We start from the raw sequence: 22,679 nt of genomic DNA on the forward strand, positions 1-22,679 counted from the left end.
AGCAGTTGCACTTTTAATCTGGTACTAATTAATGGCCACTTAAAAGTGAAGAGAGGAAGAACTGAAGAGCAGAGTTTAGGTGTCTCTGGGCTTGCCCCGGAACTTGACAAGGATGCTAATTTGCACTTCTAGCCAGGGGCTCATTCAGTGATCTCAAAGCACTTAATAGATAAGAGCAGCTTTCAAATGAATTCACAAACAGAGAAACAGAAAGGCTAGTGGCAGTCAGAAGGGAAAGTTAATGGCATTAAAATTCATGGATCCTTCTACCAATATGGAGATAGCTGCTCAGCTCTAAGAGTGACTTGGCCTCTAGTTCACTCAGTTGTGAAATGGGCCAAATAGAACTGTCTTCATAGCAAAGCTCTGGATTCTTAAATAGTCAGATCTGGATTATCCCCATAGATCGGGAAGAGAAAGGGTATTTAGAATGGATGCCTGAAACATATAAATGTTTGTATTCTATCATGCTTTGAGATTTCTGCTTGTATAGGCTTGTATCAGATACACTCTAAGTTTCCTAAATTCAGAACAAACCTAACCAACCTTCTGATGACCTGACCACTAAGACCAAATTTTTGTTTCCTGACCTCTGTTTTACTCCTTGCTGCCACCCATTCCCTTCTAGGAATTGATAGTCCTTTGGGTCAGGTCCAAGATTTGCTTTCTCCCACATTTAGAGTTGGGATTCCAAAGGCTCTATAGGAAAGGAATAGAAAGAAAGGGTAACATCATCAGTGTAGCCCATCCATTAGCACTAAAGGGGAAAGAGTCTGAGATACAGCTGGCTTATCAGCATCCTGCATCCAGTCCCACATTTCCCTTGGTCTGTAACCACATGCTGTGGTTATTTAAGGAACAAAATACTAAGTACAAGTCAGGGACAATGTGTAGAGATACCAAAGTACCCCAACGATAAATGGGCTAATAGGAGATGGAAAAGTGCTGGGAATATTTCTGTCAAGCCTGCCAAGAATATTGTATTCACTTTTCAGCAGCGAAGTGTGTACTTGAAGCTGCTTCCTTGGTTATTGTTTCAGCAAAGGGAGACAGATCTCCTGCCCCTAGCTGCTATGGCAGATAAAGTACTTTTAATAAGAAGAGGAGCTGCTTATGATATACTTTTAATTGAATCAATTTTCCCTCCATTAACCCAATCTTTTAAAATCAAGCGCAATTTCATGATCTGACCTGGGCTTTCTTCAGGTGCAAAGTCCAAGACAAATTAGTTCTGGGCTAGCTTTAATTATGTCATTTCCTGTCCTTTGGGAGCTAATCCCAACATAGGCTAAAACCAGAAAAACTATTTTTTTTCCAGTAACTGTAGGGCTATGGAGCTGCCATCTCCAGACAACCCTGTCAGCTTTCTATCACCCTTCTGTGCCTGAAATTCAAGAAGACCTGAGGTTTAGTCAGCACAAATATCCAGCCACTAATTCTTGAATGTCTTCACCCACAAGAATATCTCCTTGAAAGAATGAACCTTGCTTTCACTTTTGGAATTATAATTAGGAGGCAAGAACAGATGGTAAAGACTCAATTTAAAACTGGGAGTCCATGCCTTTAAACTGTAGGTGCCAGCTAATTGTTCACATGTATTGGGAGTGGGATTTGAGTTCCCTTTACATGATGCTGCTTCTAGCTGGGTATTGAGGAGGAGTGTATTTCACAGGATAGATCCTTTTGATGGTACTGCCTGCTAGGAAAGAGAACTTCAGCTAAGTGAGCAATGGGACAGAAAAACCACTTCCCGATATTTAATTAAAAGAAACAAACATCAGTAATGGAGAAACTGCCATCAATTATTTAATGCTTAACAAAGGAATGGAAATAAATCCTGAAACTGAATATTTTACACTCCATTGGGAAAATGCAGGCTAAGCACCCGCCAAAGAGTTTTCCAATAATGAAAATGATTCTTAATCCACTCCCACCCTTTGGCCTGGTTTTACAAACTCTTAGGTAAGTGAGTAGACCCATGGAAGTTGATCATGAATAACGGTGGGCTGAGCTACAGCATCTTGAAGAGAATGAATAAATATATTATTGGTTAATGTTATTATTGATTCCTTTTTTTCTTTTTAACTTTGGCAAAGTTTCAAAACCCAAGTCCCTTTAATAGACACTCAGCTTTCAATTTAGAGCTCTCCAGTGGTCCACAAAGTCATTCCATTCTCAGTCACACTTGAACTTGGTGGTTTAAGATGTTGAAACATCCTAGTCTACAGAAAACAGTCCCCCCAAGGTATCTTCTTAGAGAGCACTGGACTTGTTTCACATTGGTAAAGAGTGAACCCGAAGGCAATACTACTGGGATACGTCTGAAATGCTACTGAAGAGCCACAAGGAGCTGGGGGAGCAGGTCCCAGTAGAGCATGCAGATCAGTCAGCAGTGCAGAGAACCCTTTGTTGGCAGGCAGAATGCTACCTGGAAACAACAAGCCAGGGATCCAAAAGGGAAATCCAAAAGGGAAACAGGAAAATCATTGAGGATTTGCTGCTAAGATACTTCTTAGTCTCTATGATGATTAAAACTAGTGAAGTCTTGGAGGGGCTTGGTGGCTAGTAAGAGTACAGCTAACTGTCCCACATCCTCAATGCCAGCTGATCCTTTAAAGCTCTATCCTTACAGGAAAACTAAAGTACAGGACTTCTAAACACCGATGCTTGAATTCTACACCTACCCAGCTAGGATCAGGACACAAAACTAATCTATGGCATTAAGGACACCCACAGATTTATTAGGAGAAAGGAGGGTTATGGTGAAGAATGCCAGTTCCCTTTAAGGGGTAGAATATCTTCTTAAGTGGTAACTGTAGATCTTGATGCAGTGATCCCAACAATCTAGCACCAGCAGTTGCCCTTTAGGAGTAAGAGCAATGTCTACAGGACAAATGAGTCCCTCCCGGATAAGGACATTATAGCCACCACCCTTGGGGAAGTGAAGGATCTCCTTTCGACTGCTATCGGCAACAATGAGGTCCCCACGAGCATCCACACACATACCAGCAATACAGCGGAAATCTTCATTCTCAGAGAAGAAGTGGCTGATCTGACGGCCCAGCTGCCCATCGGGGCCCACAGAACCAATGGAGAAACCACCCTCAAGGTGGTGCTCAATCTGTCGGTTCTCCAGGTTGAGGCCCAGCCCCTGGGTGAAATAGATAGTGCCTTCAGCATCGCAGGTAACAAACTTGGGCCGAACGGCACCACAGAGACAATTGAACTTGACCACTCCAGCTGATCGGTCAACTGTAAAACACCACAATTTGCCTCCCTCCACATCGGTGACCACAAACTGTCCTGAGGGCAGTGCAGTAATGCCCCAGGGCTTGCTCAGCTGACTCCGGTGGCAAGCAATACAGTGGCCTTCTAAAGTATACACCTTGACAGAGTTGTCATAGCTGTCAGTCACACCAATCAGTCCTTGGCAGTTCATGGCCACTGACAGCGGGGTCAGATTAGGCAGATCAGCCCCAAGGAAACTGAGCACAAAGCTGTCGATGCCACTGGGACTGCGCCGAATCTCCTTCAGGAAGCCCTTGCGGGAGAAGACCTGGATACGGAAATTGCCCCGATCCGCTACCAGCACTTCACCCTGACTGGTGACATGGAGGCTCACAGGCAGGTTGAACATGCCTGGTGTGCTGCCCTTAGCACCCATCTTCTTGATAAAGTGGCATTGTTGTATGCTGGCAGTCGCCTCAGATTTTCGCTGACGGGAAGGTGAAGACCGCGGACTAGGTGTCATATCATCCGAGCTGCCATCCATCTCCCGAATCATCATGGAGGTGGCGTCAACCTCCTCAGTCCAAGGCTCCTCTACATTGACTGTCCGTGGCTTCTTAACTGCCTGGCCAATCTGGAGTGGGCCAACATGACCCATCTTGAGGAGCTCTACATCTTGCAAGGTCAGTTCCTGGGGCAGGTTGGCTGTCAGCTCTGGTTCCTCCTCATCAGCCATCTCTTCCAAAATAGCCACATCGGCCTGTTTGAGCTTGGCCAGGAAGTAGTCGCAACGAGATACAGCCTGTACCTCAGCAATATTTAGCAAGTATCCCTGTTCCTCCATCACTTGGCTATTGGCCTTTTCCACCTCTGCCAGGGATCCTGTGAAGAACTTGCGTGAGCGGGCCAGCTCCTGCTGGATCCGCCGTTCTTCTCCCCCATATTCCTGCAGAACTGCCTTGTAGCGGCCCTGCAAGTCTTTGGCGACCCTTTCCAGGGTCTGCTTCCGCAGCTGCAATTCTCTGAGCATCTCCCGAAGCTGAGCAAGCTTCTCACCAAAGTGGCGGCGCCGCTCCTCAGCTGCCTCCTTGATAGGGAGCACACTGTGTTTGGGCAGTGAGTGCTTTGCTGTTCTACAGGGCTCACAAAGCAGCATGCCACAGCTCTTGCAGAACTGTCTGGGCAGTCGCCTCCCACAGGTGCCACACATCAGCAGTGACATGGCCTCGTTCAGCCCAGCTGTGTCGATGATCTTCAGTATGGTCAGGTTGTCGGCCAGCAAGGATAAGTTGGTGATGCGTGTGACCTTGCTACAGAAGGGACAGCGGACACCATTGATACTGCTTGCCAATAATTTCTCTAGACAGTGCCGGCAGACAGTGTGGCCACAATGAAGGAGCTTGGGGCGTAAAACCTCTTCAGTGAAGGATTCCAGGCAGATGGGACATTCCAGCACTTCCCGAAGAGCATCCAGATTAAGTTGGGAAGCTGTAGCCATGGCCAACCCAGGGCAACTTTCAACTAGTATAACCTGAAACAGAGTAACTCACTGCTTGCCTTCATTCCATGAGGTTCTGGTTCCTGTCAACGAGAAGAGGGGGAACAGTAATTCATTTCCCTAACTCTTAAGCCACACAAACATATACAATCTATCATTGATGAGACACATTTGGTCATTCCCTACTTTGCTAGAGATAGGCTCGTCCCAGAACCCCTAATTATCAATTTCTTCCTTCTAGTATTTTATGTGGTTTAAAAATCAGTCCTGAAAAAGGCATGAGTAATAGTAGCAGAGGAAGGAAGACACTAGAGGTAAGTGCAGGTGTCCCAAAGTCCAAATGCAGCTTGTATATTCCTGTGACATGCAGATGGCCAGGAGAGGGAAGGGAGAAGTGTATTAGTTGTGTGAATACTCTGGGCAATCAAGCAATGTGGGAAACACTTTGAAAATATAATCAGCTCTCTCTTAAGGTGCTAAGGAAGGAAAGAAGAAGCAGACATAATAGAATATATCATATTCTGCTTTGGAACAATGAGGTAGAAAAAGGTAGAGCTACACATAATACAAGTACTCAACTTTTAAGAATCTGACCTGGACTCCCTGAAGGTTCAGTCCCTACACTGACATCTAGAACCAAATAAGTAGTAAGTGGGAAGAAGCCTTAGGTCATCACAGATAATCCAGAAAGCAGAGAGCAAGCACCTACGGTATAGTACGATGTAAATGCTTAAAATTACAACTGGTATCTCAGAGTTCCATCCATGAATGCCCTCAATCCCAAGCCAAAGGCTTCAGTGTTCTTGCATTGGCTCTGGGGCACCACAACGAAGGCACCATTTGGTGGCCAGATATATAATATATATATTATAATATTATATTATATAATATAATATTATATATATTATAATATATAATAACCCACAATACAACAATCTGTTATTTCTAAAGTTGACCCTATGGAGGGGCTAATGAGATACTTCTACCAATTTGTAAAATGCCAGAAAATATGCATATAGTATACATATAAATATGGGGGAAATTGTCACTCTCCTTCCTTAAATTCTTCTTCTCCTCCTCTCTCTCTCTCTCTCTCTCTCTTGATCCCCCCGCCCTTCCCTCCCCTCCCTCTTCCTCTTTCTTGTCTTCTTTCCTCTCCCCTTCCCTTGGGACTCAGGTATGCTTGCCAGAAGAACATGAGTTCTTATGGTTGAAGTTATCAGGCAGGGATACTGCCATAAGTGATCTTACCAGTAGACATCTGCCTTGTTTGGGGAAAAAAAAAAAGAATGAGTTTCCCTTTTTCTTCTATCCTACAAGGTTCTGTAGTGGATACAGCACTGGCGTGGAGTCAGAAAGATCAGAGTTCAAATTTGAACTCAGACACTTACTGGCCATGTGACTCTAGGCAAGTCACTTAATCTTTGCCTCAGCTTCCTCAAATGTAAAATAGATAATAATTGCATCTACCTCCTAGGGTTGTTATGAGGATCAAATGAGATATTCATAAAGCACAACACAGTGCTTGGCACACAGTAGGTACTTAATACTTGTTCTTTTCCCTATGGCTCCCTAAATACTAGACTTGTAGAGCCTGAGCATGAAGAATATTTTGTAAAACCACCATGATTTAGATTCTAACAAACAGATGCATTCTTAGGGTAATCCTGGATAATACATTAAAAAAAAAAGACCAGATGCTCTGGGTTCACTAAAATGAAATACAGCTAAAATAGAGGCACCTTTGCTTTATTCACCAAGGTTTAAGAACCCTGCCCCCTCTCCAGGCACCAGTCAACTTGGAGCCTCGCTCACTATCTTCCAAAACAAACTACCAGCTATTTAATTATATAGGATCCAGCGTGCATGGGGAAGTATCTGCATTGAATCTTAAATTTTTATAGTACTTTAAGGTTTCCAAAGTGCTTTCCCCCACAGATTTTGCAAAGTAAGTAGCCTATTATCATTTCCATTTCACAGATGAGAAAACTGAGGCCCAGAGATGTGACGTCTCCCCAAATAGCACAGTTAATGCGTGGCAGGCTTAGAGCTAGACTGTAGGTGCTTGTGCTCCAAATCAGGAAACAAACAAAGGTTGTGCTCTTCCCACTGACACCGTGGTTTATGTCTAGCCAATGGGAAGTTCCTGGGTTTCCGAGATAAGCTTCAGCTCAGAGTTTTCACTTGCATGTACTTAAATGAAGTTAGTGACTTCTCTGTACTGGTTCTATGAAGGCCTGGACCGGAACAGGAAATAAGAATCCCAGCATGCTTGGATAGCCTTAAGCCATGCCCACATGAGAAGCATAAGAAGTACAGATCTTGAAGGAATACTAGGCAAGATGAGTGGCTAAATTTCCTACAATTTGTCTACATCCTAAAAACCTCTTTTAGTACATCGAATACAGGGGAACTCCCAGACCAAAAGGTGACCAACAGGCTGTCATTAAATGGATAGGCCTTATCCAGGACATTAGATCCTCAAACAAATTGAGCTTTCATTTAAACTCATCCTACCTTCCCACAATGGCATCAGTGGATGTACCAGCAGTCATTTGGTAAGGTCAATTTAAGCCTTTGGCAAAGATGCAGCTTTCAAGCTCTACACCTGGAAATATAATGTACATTACAAATATCCCTTTCCCAACATATATAATTATTGTTTATTGGCCAGACCAGTTTCAGTGGTTTTTTGGTAGGTTATTCCCTCCCCTACTTTTATTCAACTTTTCCAAGATACATTTTCTTGTCCTGCATAACAGAATGTCAATTAGGTAAACATCTGGCTTCCTACTCCACATAGTCTCCCCTGGGGACTGTTCATGTGTATTCCAGAGCAGTTGGTGGGATTATTTCCAATGAGGCACTGTTACTTCAAACTGACATTTGCCCAGTTCTGTGTGCTAGAGTGGGGAGAACCACTTAGAAGTATTCAGGAACACCTGCTGGCAACAGAGATTAAACTCATCCAGCAAGGGCTTCAGCAGGCATAGGCACTGGGGAAGGTTTCCAAATAAGTCACTACAGCGAGAAAGGTACCCCAATCACTCAATACTACCTCTTCTTATGAAACACCACAGAGTCTGGAACACACAGTAAGAAAATAGAGTATGTGTACTTGTGCATACAGGAAACAACCCCTGTCAATGATGAATCAAGTGCCATCAGTTAATGAGTTAATAATAGGTTTGGTAGAAATTCCTTGCCTGTGTTCTGTCTTTGTCTGAATCTTGAGACAGAATCTCTTATATTTTTCACAAATATTTGCATATCAGAAACACTAATAACATCCTAGCAGCCAATATTACTCAGTGAAGCCTGAGACAGCACTGCAGGGAGAGGGAAAAACCATCCTCCCACTCCCAGGTATTTCCAAACTCACCTCAACTTATTCTGTTAAATCAGCAGTAGCACAATGGAGTCAAATCACCTCAAACTCCATTTCCACTGTAGAATTTTAGATACATAATTCCCCATTGGTGCAATTCAGTTTCTTCATTTGTAAAAGGGGGGGGGAGGGTTTAAAACAATCTCTAACATCCCTTCTAGTTCTATATTCTATAATCCTGTATCATTTCTGCTCTTAGTCTACATATATTGTACTTAGTTGGGCTTAGGGCAGGTCTTGGACAAGAAAATAACAATGTGGGGAAGGAAGTTTTAAGAAAATGATGGAGGCCTATGGAGATCTCTAGAAATCTGGCAAATAAAACATAGCTACCCTTCCTGATCCCTTTCCCTCAAAATGTCATAGGGTCATAGAATTCAAATCTGGAAAAGGTCTTAGAGATAGTTTCTCTCTGTGTGAACAAATCAGGAAACCACGCCCTAAGAGATTGTGACTTGCCCAAAGTAAATTACAGAGCCAGAATCTGAACTCAGATCTTCTAAATAAAAATGCAACACTCCTAAAATCTTCCCCTTCCCTTGAGAGTCATCTTACCAACATATGTGTCCCTGTAAGGGCAGAGTCAAAGGGAGAATTGTGTAAGGCACTCAAGAATAACTGATCATATGAGGAAGTGGGGGCTGTGCTTATTATATTAACAAATTAAGAATTTGAAAGAATCCCCACTATAGCATACCAGACAAGTGATTATCCAGCCTATTTGAAAACCTCCAAGCAGGGTGAATTCATGATCTTGAGATTTTAGGAAAGCTCTGATTGTCAGGAAATCCTTCCTGACAATGTGCTCAAATGTGCTCTCTGAAACTTCTAGCCACTGAAAGGAACAAGTCTATTTCCTCCCCCACAAATACTTCCAGATCCTCAGAAACCTGAACAAAGTGATCATGTCCCAACTGTCCTTTGAGTGGCAGGAGGGAGACTTGGAATATGTAATGGAAATATGTATTTTGGCAAGTGATATAGGTCTAGGGCCCTAAATAGTTCTTGCTTTCAATTCTGATTCATGACAACATTTAATATGGCTACTTAGTATTATTAGACTATGTGAGTCGTGGCTGAAAATATTAATCACAAGATAGCCAACCTTGTGGATATGAGCTGCTTTTTACTTAGCTAGGGTGGCCCTTGGATGAGAAACACAAAACCTTTTCCAGGGTTTGTACTCAAAGTCTTTCTTTTCTTTAATAGTTTCATCTCTCAGAGTTTATGTTCACCTGGCATAGCCTTTAGGAGCCCAGGGTCACCTCCCTGTTATGACAAGGCAAAGAACTGCAGGACTTCCGAATTAAATCCAATCAAGTGTAGGACCTTGCCTAAACAGCTAAGTGGTATACTGGATAAGAGCACTGGGCCTAGAGTCAGAAAAACCTGAGCTCAAATGTGGTCTCAGACACTTAGCGGATGTATGACCTTGGACAAGTCACTTAAGACACGCTTCCTCAATTTCTTCATCAGTAAAATGAGGCTAATAATAGTACCTGGCTCCCAGGGTTGTTTTAAAGATCAAATGAGATAACTGTAAAGTGCTTAGTGCAGTGTCTGGCACATAGTAAACCCTTATAAATGTTAGCTATTATTACTATTACCATCGCTATTCGTATTAGCATTTTTGCTAAGCAGTGTTGTTTTCATAGAGAACAGTTATTTCCTCATCACTGCTGTAGCTGGCCCTGCTATTTGCTGAATAATGCCACCATACACTCTCTAAAATGGCCTGGAGGAATGATAATGGCATGTTACTTTCTATTTCTGCCTTCTATACTACACTACCTTGAATTTTAGTGGAAGGGAACAATCCTTTATTAAGCTCCTACTATATGTTGGGCCCTGTGCTAATTACCTTACACACATTGTCTCATTTGATACTCACAACCCTGGGACGTAATTATTATTATTATCCTCATTTTGCAGCTGAGAAAACTAAAGCAAACAGAGGTTAGGTGACTTGCTTAGGGTCACAAAGTGTCTGAGAATGGATTTGAACTGAAGTCTTCCTGACTCCAATCCCATCCTGGCATTATACACACTGCACTATTTAGCTGCTTCAGGCAATTTTGTTGTCAGGGCTCTGGCCTTAGGATCTCAGTCACAAAGTGTATGAGAATGGAACTGAACTAGAGTCTTCCTGACTCCAGTCCTATCCAGGAATTATACCCACTGCACTATCTAGCTGTTTCAGAAAATTTTGTTATCAGGGCTCTGGCCTCAGGATGATGGGGAGTTCTTTCTAGCCTCATCAACCTAGCTTGACTAATGTCCTGCAAAGCCTCATACCTCATGAATCCAAACAAAGGTCATCTGACCATCTGCGAGGTCTCTTGAGAAAAGGATTCTTGTTCAGGGATGGTTTAAACTAGATGGTCTCTGAGGTCCCTTCAAGTCTGGGCCTTTGAAGAACTTGGTATTTTCTCCCTGGCTTGGGGAATGCAATCAGTGAGCTGCCATTTCCCCATTCAAACTAGGAAAGTGAGAGCATGTCTGCTTCCTCACTTTCTAGGCCATCTGTCTTTGGCTCCTGGTGAGTTCTGTGTACTGCAGGATGATGCTGCATGATAACCTTAACTTTCTGGACTCTTCAGTGACAGTAACCAAGGTGTCAGAGGGCCATATAGACCTTTACTATACCTTTAACTACCATCCTGGTTCATAGAACATGGAGTGTTAAAGCTATAAGAGGCATTAGAACATGAAATGTTAGAATATAGAATTTCAGAGCTAGAAAGGGCTTTAAAAAATATTTAACAAAATCCCTTTCATTTTAGAGAAAAGGAAACTGAGGCTCACGAATCTCAGGCCTAGGACAATGAATCCAATGTCTAGTAGAGGAACTTGGCATAACAGCAGGAACACTTGGGGCTTAACACAAGGGAAAAAAGTAAATCAGACAAAACCTCTTAACAAACCTTGCCTAAATTTCACAAATGTGAGCTTTTCCAAGGTCACACAATGAGTTAATAGACTAGAACTTTGTTAGCTTACAAACCTCGTGAACTCTTTCCATCGCGAACAGCAGATCCCCAAAGGTCTTACATTAGTGGATGCATTTGAGAGATTAAGCTGATGGGAGCTCAGGTATGCCTGTTCCTAATGAAAGGGCATGACTGGCTGGACTGCTGAGAACGGGCACTTCAATTATCGGTGTGCCACGTCTCTAAAGCATTGCCCGCCCCTCTCTCCAGAGTCCCCTGCTGTCCGTGGTCCCTCCCCTCTCCTCCCCATTCTGACTCTTCTCTGGGTCACGGATGTGAACCCTGGCATCTTGACTCTTCTAAACCTTACACCCCAATCCACTGGGCGCCACACCCAAATTGACCTATTTCCACAATCTAGACACAGCAAAGGCCCCAGGCTGTACCCCTCCCTCATTTTTGACACTCCCCTCTTTCCTCTGGACTTCCGCTATGACCCCTGGATGACCCCTTTCCACCCAGGGTCCCGGCGAGGTCATTATTCTAAACCGGCTCCTTTTCCCAAGGCCCAATATCTGGTCCTCAGCCTCCTCCACCCATCTCCATCCCAGGGGGTCCACCTCCATTCCCAGCTGACCCCCCATGTTTTGTTTTTCTTCTTGCACCAGCCTAAAGGCTGGGGGGAAAGGGGAGGGTCTCCTCTGGTCCCCCTGTCCGGGTTCTGCTCCCTGCCCCCAACCCCCGCCGATCCTTCCCCCTCCCCCTCGGGTTTCCTAAGATCAGACCGTTCCATTCCCAGGACAAGGCAAGAGGGATGGGCAGAGGACGAAACGCGGAGGCCCGCTCCCTGCCCAGAAGGGGGCACACACCCTCCGCTCCCCACTCCCCCGACCCCCAGTCCCCCCGCCCCTCCTTTCCCTACCTCTCTACCTGGCCGCCTGCGGCTCTCGACGCAGCCTTTACCAACGGCTTTTCTGCGCGCGCGCGACAAGGCGCCCCCCTGGCGGCCAGCAAGGGTTCGGCAGGTCGCCTGTCAATCAAACGTTGCCCCCACCTCCTCCACCCAGGTAGTATGGGAGTTGTAGTTTTTTTTTTTTCCTGTTCTGAGAGCTTGGCCTGGGAGGGGCATAAGAAGAAGGGGAAAATCTAGGGGTATGGACCCTGAGTGCGGAGACTGATGAGCAAGGGCAGTTTGGATTAAAGGTGGAGTCTGAAGAGGTCTGTTACTCCTTGTGTCCAGGATGTGGTAGGAGTGAGAATGGAGAGTGAGAGGTTTTCATAAAATCATAGAATTTAGAGCTGTAAGGGACCTTAGCAGTTAAATCCAACACCAAGGGCATCGACAGATGAGGAAACTGAGACCCAAATCAATCAAGTATTTATTAAATGCTACTATGTGCCAGACACTGTGCTAGGTGCTAGGAATACAAGTGCACAAAGAATGAAACAGTCTGTTGGAATGAATTTATGTTCTACTTAAGGATTATACATTTTACAATTGCATGTTACACACACACACACACACACACACACACACACAGACATATACACACACAGACAGCAGGTCCTAAAAAAAAAAAAAAAAGATATGAGAAGATACCTCTACCCTAATCCCATTCTTTTTAAGAGGAGGGAGGTCTGCCTATGTGAAACATTGCAGATGTTCCAAGACTTTTTTCAATATATTGATTGGTTTTGCTGGAGTGTTTTTCTCTTCTCTTCTCTTCTCTTCTCTTCTCTTCTCTTCTCTTCTCTTCTCTTCTCTTCTCTTCTCTTCTCTTCTCTTCTCTTCTCTTTCTCTCTCTCTCTCTCTCTCTCTCTCTCTCTCTCTCTCTCTCTCTCTCTCTCTCTCTCTCTCTCTCTCTCTCTCTCTCTCCTCTCTCTTTTCCTTTAAAAATATTTGTTATATGAGATGCCTTTCTGAGAGGGGAGAGCAAAAAAGATACTGGGAGAAATTATGGCGATGTGAAAAACCAGATACCACTAAATTTTTTTAACATAGCAAAAAGATAACAATAAATAGAAATACATATGAAGTTGTTAATAATACGCAAGGTATTGTGGTCATAAAAGGCATCATATAAAGAATGAGACCTAAGATATAACTTAAAGGAATAGAAAAGTCTCCGAGGCAGAAAGAGGAAATACATTTCAGGCATGAAGAATGGCCAGTGCAAAGTGACAGAGATGGGAGATAAAATTTCCTGGGTAATAAGATAAGAGAGAAGGCCATTTTGTCTGAATCACAGAGTGAGGGAAGAGGAGTAATGTCCAAAGAGGCAGGAAAGATAAATCAATGCCAGTCTGGATAGGGCTTTAAAAACTAAACAGAGAGGTCTATGGTTTATTCTCGAGGCAATAGGAAGTCATTGGAGTTGATTGAATAGGGGAATCATGTCTCCAGATCTGAGCTTAATGAAAATTACCTTGGAAGACTGTGTTGGCTGGGCTGGACTGGTGAAAGACTTGAAGTAGGGAGACAAATTAGTAGGCAATTTACAAGATCTTAAGTGACTTACCTAAGGTCGCAGAGGTAGTATGTGAGACAGTCAGGATTCAAACTCAGGTCCTGTAACTCCAAATCCAAAGGCTTTTTCCATTCCACAGGTTTGCCCAAGGTCATAAAGGTATGTGAGGTATGGAATTTGACACGACTTTTTATGTAGTTGGTATTGAGGTGTTTGGACTAATGGGCCATAATATAGGCAGTGTGTTATAGTGGGAAAAGCCCCAGAATGGGAGTCAGCATACCTGTCTTGGGGTCTCCCTTTCTGGCCGCAATTTCTCCATCTGCAAAATGGATGGGTTGTATTAGATGATCTCTGTCTTTCTTCCCAGCTCTAAAACTTTTTTTTTTCTGTTCTTTCTGTGTTGTGACATTCCTTCTAGCTTTAACATTCCTTATTCTGTGTTTTAAGGTCCCTTCCAGCTCTAATATCCTGTAAGAAAGTGACCCCCTAGCAAGGTCATGTATATTAGCATAGAACCATTGGACCCCTTGAACACATGGACCACAGTCACATGAGTGGCAAAGAAACAAGTGGCTTGGATTAGAGGCTTGAGGTCATCTAGAATGGATTCCAACCTTTTGTACTATGGAGTCCATTGATTAAGGATATGCATGATAATAGAATGCTACTATAAATTCAGTTATTTATTTAAAGTAATTTGGATATTTTTAATCCTAGCAAAACTGTAAATTATATAAGTGATATGCTATTAATAAACAAGTAATTAAAATACAATAAATAATATAGATACATCTGAAAAATAGAAACATGAGGGATATTCAGTCTATAGAAGGTACATTTACTTATGCATTATGCTTAGCAACACTGAATACTTTGTTGGAGTGGAACAAGGATTGAAATTGTACTGTTTGGAGCACATCTTCAGGGATCCCTTGAAATAGCTTCACAGCCCCCCCAGAGGCCCTTCACCCATGAGTTAGACACCCTAATTTTGCAGTTTGGAAAAGTGAGACCAACAGAAGTGAAATGACCTCACATAGTAAGAGGAACAGCCAGGTTATGAGCCAATGACCTTTCTGGCTAAGCATAGTTTTGTGCTGGTTAGATACCCCAGGAATACTGTGTTCCCAGGGAACCTGCGTATCCTATATTAGGGAACTCACTATTGTACCATCATGAGTAGGGAATTTGTTAGTAGCCTGAATTACAAGCAGATACAAGGGAGGTGTCACTTTCACAGTTGCCCAGGGCACCGCATTCTCTAAAACATGCTTCATCTTGCTGAAGAGGGAAACACACTTACCTGAGGGGTAATTAGCTTTCCTCTGAGGAGCTGTAGGCCTGTGGTTTCTGGGGCAGTTTCCAAGGAAGGCTTCACGTGCTCTGTCAGAGTGTGTATGGCCCTGACACTGATCTGAGAGGACTATGTAAAGTGGTAACAGAAGAAGTACCAAAGGGGTCACCGATATTATGGCACCTGTGGCAACAGGTATTAAATGTAGGAATGAACTAGAGAGATACTTTGACCTTAATTCCACCCCGATTTCTGCTTCTCTTCTTCCTTCTCTCATACTTCCTTCCTATTCTGGTGCATATCATCTGAATCTCTGAGTTAGAAGGAGCTTCAGGGCTCCTGTTCCAGAGCAGAAGTGCTAGGAATTTAGTCAGTGCATGTGAGGGGCAGAGGACCTGAGTTTGAATACCATCCCTGCTACTACCTATATGACCTTGGATTAGTTGATTCACATCTCTAACCCAAGTTTCTTCTTGTGTAAAATGAGTGGATTAGGCCAAATAAATGGAGAAGAAAATGGCCAAACACTGCAATATTTTTGCCAAGAAAACCCCAAATGGGGTCACAAAGAATTGGACATGACTGAAAAATGACTGAAATAGGACAAATAAATGATTCCCAAGATCTCTTCTAGCCCCAACCCCTCTGTTTTCTCTAAAATCAATGACAAGTGATTGAAGGGGAAGGATTTCATGGGTTGAAATCCTTGCTCTACCACTTACTAACTGAGGCAATTCAAGTGTGTATTGAGTGCTCATTGCCTATCAGGCTTTGTGCCAGGCACTAGGAATAGAGACAAAAGTTGAAATAATCCCTACCCTTATCTGAAATTATCTTTCCTACTCTTCCAACCCTTTTGTCCCCAAGTCTCAGGTCATGGTTCTCAAATGGGTCATTTGTTCAAATCCTTGCCCCCAGGCAGCATACCATGGCCACACAAAAATGTTTCAGAGTACATTATGTTGCTTTAGGACTCTCTGTAATTTCAACAAATATTTATTGGGAAGTGTTATATATAGTTCCTGCTCTCAAAGAATTTATAATCTTTTGGGGACAACAAGTATTCATTCACTTAATAAATACGTATTGAGTGCCTGTTATATGTAGAAAACTCTTCTAGAATCTGAGATATAAAGTTTAGAGAAAACATTGTCCCTGTCCTCATGAAGCTTAAGTAAAAAGATAAAACTAAAACACATACAAAACTAATACGTGATATTGCATAAATGCGCTAAAGTATTGCAAATGTGAGATCCAAGGGTGAAGGCTTCATAGTGGAGGTACAGTGTTATATAATTTGAATTTTAAAGTATGTAAGAATTTAGTAGGCAAAGAAGTGGATGGAAGGACACTGTATGAAGTACCAAGAAATGAGTAGAAGCTCTGATGGGGCCAAAGACCATGCACACAGTATAGTGCAGCAGGAAGAGCCCTGGAAGGAGAGTCAGGAGGCCTAAAACTGAATGCTCTTTCTGTAAAAACCTCAATTTCCTCCTATACAAAATGAATGGGTTGGACTAAGTAATTACAAGATGTAGGAGACAGAAGAATACGTGGCACATTAGGGCAAGAGACAATTTTAACTGGAGTATGAGGCAGGTGGGCAAAGCAATATGAATCAAGGATGGAAGGAGGGAGGTGTGCCAGATTAGAGAAGGCCTTGAATATGAGACAAATGAAATGTAATTTTGTTTAGGAGCTCATAGGAAGTCACAGTAGATCTTTGAATCAGTGGGTAGCATGACTTGATCCATAGATAAGAAAGATTATTCTGGCAGCAGAATGAAGATAAGCATATACAAACTAGGCAATTAACAATACAAGATGAAGGCTTGAGGTATCACAAGACAGTATGTGATAAGTGCTAAATGACTCATACAAACAATAAACTTTATGAATTCACAAGAGAACACAGCAGTCTCTGCTGTTTGGGGATATTTCCTTGCATTAGAGGAACATGAGGACTGCAAAAACTGGAAACACCAGCTGTGTAGGACATCTGTCACCTTCAGAACAGATCTCCTATGTCTAATCTCCTATGGCTTGGGCAAACATAGGTAAGGATTATAAGGACAAGAACTGGAGTCTAGGCAATAAGGCACAAATTACAGAGCAAGCATTAGTGATCATTTTTAGTTCCATAGCAAGGAGCTCCTAAAACAATTCCAGGGTAGAATTGTTTGTGAAAATAATCTGTAAGAGGGGCTTAGAAAGGAATGTGCACAAGTAGAGAGAGGGGTTAGCCTTGAAAAGAAACAAGCGGACCTGTGGCCCTCAATGGAAGAATGGGAGAGAGCCTACCATTTCCTAAGCATCCCATTCTTTTTTACAGCTTTCATTGTTAAAAGTTGTGCTTCTTGGTTTTGTTTTTTGTTTTGGTTTGTTTTTCCCTCTGGTATCGCGCCTAAATGTGTTTCTTTGCATCTTTTCCCATTATTTATGATTCTGCCTTCTGGAGTAAAATCTAATGACCATGTATTTGGACAATTGTCCAAATACTAAAAGACAGTTGTCATATCCTTTCTAAATCTTCTCTTCGCCAGGCTCCTCAGTTCCTTTGAATGTTCCTCACATGGCAAGGACTAGTTGTCCTTTTGCTGGATACACTCTAACATACCACCAGTGTCCTTAAACTTCAGGTTCTCAGAATTTCACAGTGCTCCTCGTGGTGTCTGACTCAGGCCAAATACAGGGGGACCATCAACTCCTTATTTCCTGGAAGCTTATCTTTCCATGCAGCCCAAGTTTTGTTTTGTTTTGTTTTGTCTACCATATTATATTGCTGTCTCATATTGAGTTTAGAGTCCACCCATACCACCCTTCCCATGCCCCAATCTCTTGTCAGACAAAATGCTTTTAACGATGATTCTCTCATCCTGTACTTGGATGCTTGATTTGTGTTTTAACTTAAGATTCTATATATATCCATATTGAACTTTTAAAAACTATTATTAAGTTCAGGTGTTGAGATCTATTTGTATCATGACTATAATCCAGTATATTAACTCTCTTGATTGATATACAAATTTGATGAACATGTCATCTATGCCTATATCTAAATCATTAATAGCAATGTTAAAACCATAGGGCCAAGTAATGATTTATGTGGCTCTACACTAACAGACCTGACCAGACTATAATTCAACCATTGTCAAATGCTATTAGAATCCAGATTTTTGCATCTTTTCCACCAGACAAGTATTCATTTTTTTGCTTTTTGGAGGGAGGAAGGCAGGGCAATTGGAGTTAAGTGACTTGCCCAAGGTCACACGGCTACTAAGGGTTAAGTGTCTGAGGCCAGATTTGAACTCAGGTCCTCCTTACTCCAGGGCCAGCACTCTACTCATTGCACCACCTAGCCGCCCCCAGATAAGTATTCTTTCAAACGATTTAAGATTGTTGTTGTTTGGGTGGATCTAACTCTATGTGACCCCATTTGGGGTTTTCTTTGCAAAGACACTGAAGTGGTTTACAGATGAGGAAACTGAGGCAAACAAGCTAAGTAACTTGCCTAAGGCCACATAGCTAGTAAGTGTCAAACACTTATTAGTTTAAACTCATGAAGATGAGTCTTCCTGACTCCTGGCCCAGTGCTCTATGTGCTGTGCCACCATAAGTGTAGGAAAGACTTATGGCAGGAATGGAGAAGAGCAAATGTTATCCTAATTGTCAAAAAAGAGAAGAGATTTCATACTACAGGCCAGTGAGCTTGACTATGATTCCTGTGAAAATTCTAGAATGTATTATTAAAGAGATGGTTTATAAATATATAGAAAAGGAAGCAGTCATTCCAGGGAGTCAGCATGTTTTATCAAGAACAAGTTATGCCAGGCTAAATTTATTTCCATTTTTGACATGGTTATTAAATTGGTATGTAAGGGGAATGATATTTATTTGGAATGAGATTTCCCTCACCTCTTGAGCATTTCCCTCCATCCAAATAGGAGGGAAAAGGAAGAAAGAATAAGGGGAAATTAAAGGAAAGAGAAGTTAAGGGAGGGATTAGTCCTAAGCAAAACAAAATCTAATTAAGAATATACAAAAATATTTAGTTTTGTTATTTTTTGATAGAAATGCTATTGATTTTTGAGGGTTTCTTTTGTAGCCTGAAACTTTGCTTAAGATATTAATTGTCTCAATTAGTATCTTTGTTGATTCTCTAGTATTTCTCAAATGTACCATCTTATCATCAGCAAACAAAAATTATTATATCTCTCTTCACCTATCATTATTTCTTTAATTTATTTTTGTCTTTTTGCTATTGCTAGCACTTCCAGACCTATATCAAATAATAGTTGTGTGAGTGGGCATTTTTCCTTCACTCCTGTATTTACTGGGAAAGGTTCTACTGTATCACCATTACATATGATACTTGTTTTTGGTTTTAGATAGATTTTTTTTTTTTATATTACAAAAGGTTCCTCTATGGCTATAGGTTTTTAGCATAAAAGAGTACTATACATTTTTTTCTGCCTCCGTTGAGATGATCATATAGATGATCTGTATATTTTGGCTTTTAATATGATTAATTGTGTTGATTATTTTCCTGATGTTGAAACATTCTTGCTTCCCTGATATAAATCCCACTTGGTCATAATGAATGAGTAGTGTGTTTGACAGGATTTTAATTTCTGAATCAATATTCATTAATGATATTGACCTAATAGTTTTCCTTCTCTGTTTTATCTTTTCCTGGTTTACATATTAGTATTATATTTTTCCCTTAAAGGATTCTGGTGGGGCACTTTCTTACTTTGTAAGAATAATTTATGAATTACTAATTGTTCTTTAAAAGTGTGATAAGAATTCTCCGGTGAATTATCCTTATCCATCAAGATAAGTTTTGCCTTTTCTCCCCTCCACTTCCCTTTGATAATTCTTTCACAACTAGATTCATTTCCTTTCTGAGTATTATTTAAAATCTCTACCTGGTCTTCTGATAGTTGGGTATTTTACATTTTTGGAGGTATTCTTCAATTCCTTTTATGTTCTTAGTTTTGTTAGCATAAAACTGTATATGATATATTCTGATTGTTCTTTTTATTTCTTCTGAGGTTTTCTGTGTGTGTGTGTGTGTGTGTGAGATTTTACCTTGCTAATTTGATTTGGTTTTCTGTTCTCTTCTTTTTCATCAGAATAGCTGTGTTTATCGATTTTACTAATCTTTTTTAAAAAACAGCTTTTAGTTTTATGTATTGTTTCTATTTTTCTGTTTACAGTTTATCTTTCCACTAATTTTTAATATCTCCAATTTTGTGCTTATTTGGGGTTTGATTATTTTTTGACTTTCTAATTTTTTTAAATGTATATTCACTTCATGAATTCTCTCTTTTTCATATTTTATTAATAAATTTTTCTAGGGATATGATTTTTCCCCTAAGGGATGCTTTAGCTGCATTTCAGAAATTTTGGTGTGTTGTTTAATCATTACTATTTTATTTTACATCATTCTTAATTGTTTGTATGATTTGTTCTTTGACCTCATTATTTATGATTGCTGACACTATTTTTCCAGGACTGTGCCACCTTTTGCGCATTCATCCTATGTTATTTGGCTTTGTTTCCATGTTCTGTATATATCTTTAAAAAAAAAAACTAAGTTGCCTGATGAGTTTCCTTTTATACACTTTGTCCTCATCAGACAATTCCTATTTTTCTCCTCATTATAATTGTTTCCTTTTGTGCCTTTAGAACTCACATGAAAAGAAGAAAAAAGAAGGGGAAAGTAGAGGGAAGAGAGATTGAGAGGGCTTAGTCCTAAGGAAAAAAAAATTTCTAAGGATATACAAAAATATTTATGGCTCTTTCTGAGATGCCCATAAATTGAGGAATAGGTTATACTATATAAATGTTATAGAATGCTATTTTGCTGTAAGAAAGGTTGAGGGGAACAGTTTCAAAGAAACCTGGAAAGACTTATTTGAACTGATACAGTAAAGCAGAACGAGAAGAACAATTTAAGGATCATTATAATGACCAACCACAATTCCAGAGGACTAATGATGAGATACCTGCCTCCTGACAGAAAAGTGAAAGACTCAGAATGCAGAATGAGAATACTTTTTCACCTTTTGGACATGGTCAATGTGCAAATTTCTTTTGTTTGACTATACACATTTTAATAGGGATTTTGTTTTTCTTTTTTTTTCTCTCAGTTGGAGGGGGAAAGAGTTGGAATGGGAAGGAAAAAGAGGTGGATTTTTGTTAATTAAAAAATAAGATACAATTTTAAAACAGTTCATTGTTACTTTTAGAGAATATTTTCAGTTGAGTTCTGAAGTTGCAAGCCAAATTGCAAGGTATTGAAAAGAGTGAGTAGAGGAAGTGAAGCAAAATTATAGGCAGCTTTTGAGGAGTTTGTTTGCGAAAGGGAGTAGAGGTATAGTATAACAGTTTGAGGTACACTTTCTACCTGGTCATGAGTCCATCATCCTCAAAACTTAATTCATGGGCCAAAAGGCCACATAGCATGCTCAGTTATTTTCTTAGCACGCTATTAATTTCTAAAATCAAGTTGTATCTTCTGTATCCCTTGCCTTCACTGGGCACCAGTGAGGAAAACACAACCTATGCCCTTTTAGGCACTTAGGTTTCTTGCTGAAGACTTTTAACATTATGATAATACTTTTTTAGGTTCTTTATCTCCTTTGTACTCACATGATTCAACAAAGTGGGTAATAGTTAAATGTTTTGATAAATCTTAGGAGGCTCTCTATTATGTTTTAGATACTGTGTATGCTCTGGGAGAATAACAGACCATTTTTTTTATTCTATTGCGTCAAGAAATAGCTGCCTCAGTATTTCTGAACAGGGAATAAGCTAACCACCACTATTCTTCAATTCTTTCTCTGACCCTTAACTGGATAATCTCCTATGTGATAGCTTCTGTGGAGGAAAAACAAAATCTGCTTCTTTCTCCGTACATAAGGCATCTTCAGGAAGATCATCCTTTTTTTAAAAACTTTTTTTTAAAAAAGGATACAACTGACCTTTCTCCTTTCTCCCCTTCCTCTTCTCTGTAATATTTTTCTACTTGCTCATATCCTGACAAAAGTCATTTTTCTTCACTCTCTATTTTCTTTCCCCCACTGAAACCCCATTTCTATTTTCTTTTTTTTTTTGTTTTTTTTCTTTTGGAGGGGGAAGGTAGGGCAATTGGGGTTAAGTGACTTGACCAAGGTCACATGGCTAGTAAGTGTTAAGTGTCTGAGGCCTTATTTGAACTCAGGTCCTCCTGACTCCAGGGCAGGTGCTCAATTCACTGCACCACCTAGCTGCCCCCTGCCCAAATTTCTATTTGCATAATATTACTTTGTTGTCATTAACAACTTGGAGCATAGAGAAATATCCCTTGAGTTCCTTTGCCTTCTCTTCTGGGAGGGACATTAACCTATATTTTGTACCTTGATAGTAATCACTTGGCCTTGATAGAATTACAAATACTGTATACTCAGTGCAAGTCATTGTAGATTTCTTCCTGTTCTCAATTCTTGATGAAATTTTAACCTAGATGTGTGTTGTTGTTGATGATGTTGTTTTTAAATATTTGATGTTTACTTCTATTGAAGGCTAAATCCAAATTGTTCTTAGTCCAGCAGATTTAAGATTTCTTCTTACTTTAAAATACAATAGAACTCTTGAACCATAAACATTTAAATCAGTCAGCTCAGTCATTTTTCAGTTGTATTGGACTCTTTCTGTCCCCCTTTGGGGTTTTCTTGGCAAAGATGCAGAAGTAGTTTGCCATTACCTTCTCCAGCTCATTTTACAGATGAGGAAACTGAAGTAAACAGGGTAACGTGACTTGCCCAAGGTAGCTAGTGTCTACGGCCAGAATTGAACTCATGAAGATAGTCTTCTTGACTCCACG

The 22,679-nt window shown here is 40.9% G+C and overlaps 2 protein-coding genes across 6 annotated transcripts in view; one reads left to right on the top strand and one right to left on the bottom strand.

Moving 5' to 3' along the window:
* The window catches only part of ASTN2 (astrotactin 2), a 1,158,830-nt gene that overhangs the window by 763,255 nt on the left and 372,896 nt on the right, over window positions 1–22,679 (top strand). The window lies entirely within an intron of this gene.
* TRIM32 (tripartite motif containing 32) lies at window positions 1,782–12,072 on the bottom strand. Of its 4 annotated transcripts, none has more exons than XM_069073817.1 (3): window positions 11,967–12,053; window positions 7,244–7,334; window positions 1,782–4,809 (listed from the first exon to the last, which is right to left on the bottom strand). In XM_069073817.1, the coding sequence occupies exon 3, from the start codon at window positions 4,724–4,726 to the stop codon at window positions 2,783–2,785; it is 1,944 nt and encodes a 647-aa protein (XP_068929918.1). In that variant the 5' UTR covers window positions 4,727–4,809; window positions 7,244–7,334; window positions 11,967–12,053; the 3' UTR covers window positions 1,782–2,782. The 4 variants fall into 4 exon arrangements, with proteins under 4 accessions (XP_068929918.1, XP_068929919.1, XP_068929917.1 ...); XM_069073818.1 differs by having other exon boundaries at window positions 11,975–12,050; XM_069073816.1 differs by lacking the exon at window positions 7,244–7,334 and having other exon boundaries at window positions 11,967–12,072.

Source organism: Petaurus breviceps, unplaced genomic scaffold (genome assembly GCF_028583685.1).
Source record: "Petaurus breviceps papuanus isolate PSGF00001 unplaced genomic scaffold, PetGlider_PUasm1.0 90879, whole genome shotgun sequence".
Classification (NCBI taxonomy): Eukaryota; Metazoa; Chordata; class Mammalia; order Diprotodontia; family Petauridae; genus Petaurus; species Petaurus breviceps.

Excerpts from the sequence above, each read along its gene's own strand:
- TRIM32 (XM_069073816.1), bottom strand. The coding sequence starts at position 4,726 with ATGGCTACAGCTTCCCAACTTAATCTGGATGCTCTTCGGGAAGTGCTG.